Source organism: Seriola lalandi, unplaced genomic scaffold (assembly GCF_002814215.2).
Source record: "Seriola lalandi dorsalis isolate HSWRI2012SDOR001 ecotype SW California unplaced genomic scaffold, Sedor1 jcf7180002054954, whole genome shotgun sequence".
NCBI classification, from domain to species: Eukaryota; Metazoa; Chordata; class Actinopteri; order Carangiformes; family Carangidae; genus Seriola; species Seriola lalandi.
In genome coordinates, this window is record NW_019525505.1 from 2290107 (window position 1) to 2293117 (window position 3011).

A 3011-nucleotide genomic window follows, 5' to 3' on the forward strand; every position below is an offset into this window, starting at 1 on the left:
CGTCCTCTTTGTAGCTGCTCGGCTCGCTGCTTCCTGTCCTCTCCCCTGTGGTTATCACGATGCTCTCTGTGTTTACTGGCGTAATGTCGCTTGATATTATATTCCTGAAGAACGGCGAGTTTCTCTTTACATATGAGGCTGGTGGCATTTCCACTGAACGCAACAAAAAAATAATCCAATGTCCATCTTTCTTGAAATTGTCTGTGTTCGTCGTCCACTTTTCTTTTACGTTTGGAGAGCGACATCTTCGGCTTCTTCTACTAACTTTCCTTGTTCTTCTTCAGCACTTCCCTTGAGATCAGTTTGGATTTTTTTTTTTATTAGAATAGTTTTTATAATTTAAATTGCGCACAAAATTATTGTCCTAATTGTGGAAAACAAATAAATAAAAATAAACTTGAAGGGCCAAATTGCATTTCATTTTTTACGTCAAGTCGCGGCCGGATGTAGAGAGTTTGAGACCCCTGGTGTAGATAAAGTGTGTGTGTGTCTCTGTGGGTTAGTAAGTGTGTGTGTGTGTGTGTGTGTGTGTGTGTGTGTGTGTGGTAAAGAGAGGATGTGGACTGTGTGTTGGGATGGGACTCAGTTTCCCAGCAGCCTCTGCTTCTCTGTCTCTCTCTATAAGGAGTAAACACAGATGGTGACTGGCTGTAAGTGTGTTGGTGTGTGTGTGTGTGTGGATCAGTGTGTCTCTGTGGTAAAGATGTGAAATCAGCTGTTAATGACTGACTGTGCTGATCTCAGTCTGTTTACAACAATCTCTGTCTCTGTCTCAGGAGTCCACGTTTACCAGTGGATGGTCGGCTGTGAGTGGGACGATGACGCTAAAGAGGTTAAAGGTTATTATCAAGACGGTTATGATGGAGAAGATTTCATAGCATTTGACCTAAAGACAAAGACATGGATCGCTCCAACACCACAGGCTCTCATCTCCAGACAGAAGTTGGACAATGAAAAAGCTGGGAATACACAGAGGAAGCAGTACCTCACTGAGATCTGTGTTGATTGGCTGAAGAAGTATGTGAACTATGGGAGCAGCTCTCTGCTGAGAAAAGGTACAATCACATGATCTGATGAAGTTTCATGAACAACAGTCTTCACATGTTTCCTCTGTTTCTAACCAACAGTAACAATAAATACAAAGCAACATCCAGAGACCGACTGTGTCAGTTTACACACATTTATATTTCTCTCATTTTCTCTCACCTCTACCTCTCTTTCCTTTCCCCCATTTTCTCTCTGTCACTCTCTCTTACATATTTATCACCACTTTTCTTCCTTTCTGCCCCATTTCTTTCTGCCTCAGTGTCTCTTTCACTCTGTCTTTCCATCACTGTCTCTTCACCTCTGCTCTTTCTAACCTCTCTCTCTCTCCCTCCTCACATTTCTTCATCTGTCTTTTTCCCCCTCTGTCCCACCACACCTTTTTTTAAAATTACATTTGGCATATATATTGAAATGTGTAACAAACGTATTCAAAACACATCCCATCAAACAGGAATGGTAATGTTAGTTTGCAGAAAATGATAAGAAACTAGAAGCTGTTTTTCTGTTTCTCCCTCCAGAGCCTCCCTCAGTGTCTCTCCTCCAGAAGACTCCCTCCTCTCCAGTCAGCTGCCACGCTACAGGTTTCTACCCTCACAGAGCTGCGATGCTCTGGAGGAAAGATGGAGAGGATCTTTATGAGGGCGTGGACCAAGGAGAGATCCTCCCCAACCATGATGGAACCTTCCAGATGAGTGTTGACCTTTCATCAGTCAAACCTGAAGACAGGGGGAAGTATGAATGTGTGTTTCAGCTCCTTGGAGTGAAGGACATCGTCATCAAACTGGACAAATCAGTGATCAAGACCAATGAAGGTAAGATTTGAATCAGAAGTGATGAAGGTGGGAAACACGTTTCATTCACTATAATATTCCTGCACTTCATGTATTGTCGTGTGTGTAGGATGAGAAGTTCTCTCTCATGTTGTTTGGTTTTTGTTCAGTTTCTTTCATCCAGTTTCTAAATGTTTTTAAGGCTGGATCAGTATTAAACCAACACGTATCTCACTTTAGTATCATCATGTGATTCTGACAAATGCTGGAAAACAACTGATATCTTTCTAATAAGGTTCCTTTCTGATTAAAGTTTTAGTTTTAAAGAGCGTGTCCACCACATTTTCTGTACTGCTTGTTGACTGTTCACTTACTTTAATACAAGAACAATGTCGACAGTTAAACATGATTTTATTCATTTTTTCTTTATTTTCTACATTGAAATTTACCACTTTTATAAATTCATTCTAGAGCTGAAATCATTGTAAAAATATAATTCTAGGTTTCTGCAGGAATCAACAGACAAAGTGTGAGTTTGGATTATTGTCTAACCTCAGTTTAGAGATTATAGCCACTGCACTGATTTAACCATTTGTCAGTTATAGAAGATGAATAGAGAGTAAATGATGTAATAACTGGGTGAATATAAATGTATCTGTCAGTAAATGGGTCAGACTCAGGTTTATTGGCCAGTTGTTCACAGTAATGTGACTGTGATTGTCAGAAGGTCTCATAGTTCTCACACACACACACGTTGTACAGGGAGGTGGTGTGGTCGTCTCTTCTGACCTGCTTCATCAGGACAGGTTGTGATTGGTTTGTTGTGTTTTGCTCCACAGAGAAGTCCCCTCCCCTGATCACCATCATCATCATCATCATCATCATCATCGCTGCAGTGGCGGTTCTCGCTCTCGTCATCGCCGCCGTTGGATTCTTCATCTACAGAAAGAAGAGTGGTGAGAAACCAAACCACAGACGTCGTCTCTTTCTTCTCTGTTTTGATCTTAGACTTTGAGTTGATGCTTTATCCAGATTTTAAAAGTGAAACAAACTTCAGTTCCCAGCAAAACAGAATGTGTTTGAACCAGTGAGAGCTGCAGGGTTTACAGCCACAGTCTGATGATCATGTGACTAAAGCATGATGGGTGAAGGGAGTGGTTACAGGAACAGAAATAATGTAAGATCTAAACAACA

The 3011-nt window shown here is 41.1% G+C and overlaps 2 protein-coding genes across 3 annotated transcripts in view; both read left to right on the forward strand.

The window, feature by feature from the left end:
* The window catches only part of LOC111645640 (major histocompatibility complex class I-related protein 1-like), a 44721-nt gene that overhangs the window by 20890 nt on the left and 20820 nt on the right, over window positions 1-3011 (forward strand). The window lies entirely within an intron of this gene.
* Window positions 1-3011, forward strand: part of LOC111645642 (uncharacterized) — a 15523-nt gene that overhangs the window by 7856 nt on the left and 4656 nt on the right. The window contains exons 5-6 of the mRNA XM_087170582.1: window positions 777-1055; window positions 1566-1859. Coding sequence (XP_087026708.1) covers window positions 777-1055; window positions 1566-1859 — 573 coding nt within the window. The remainder of the gene's footprint in view (window positions 1-776; window positions 1056-1565; window positions 1860-3011) is intronic.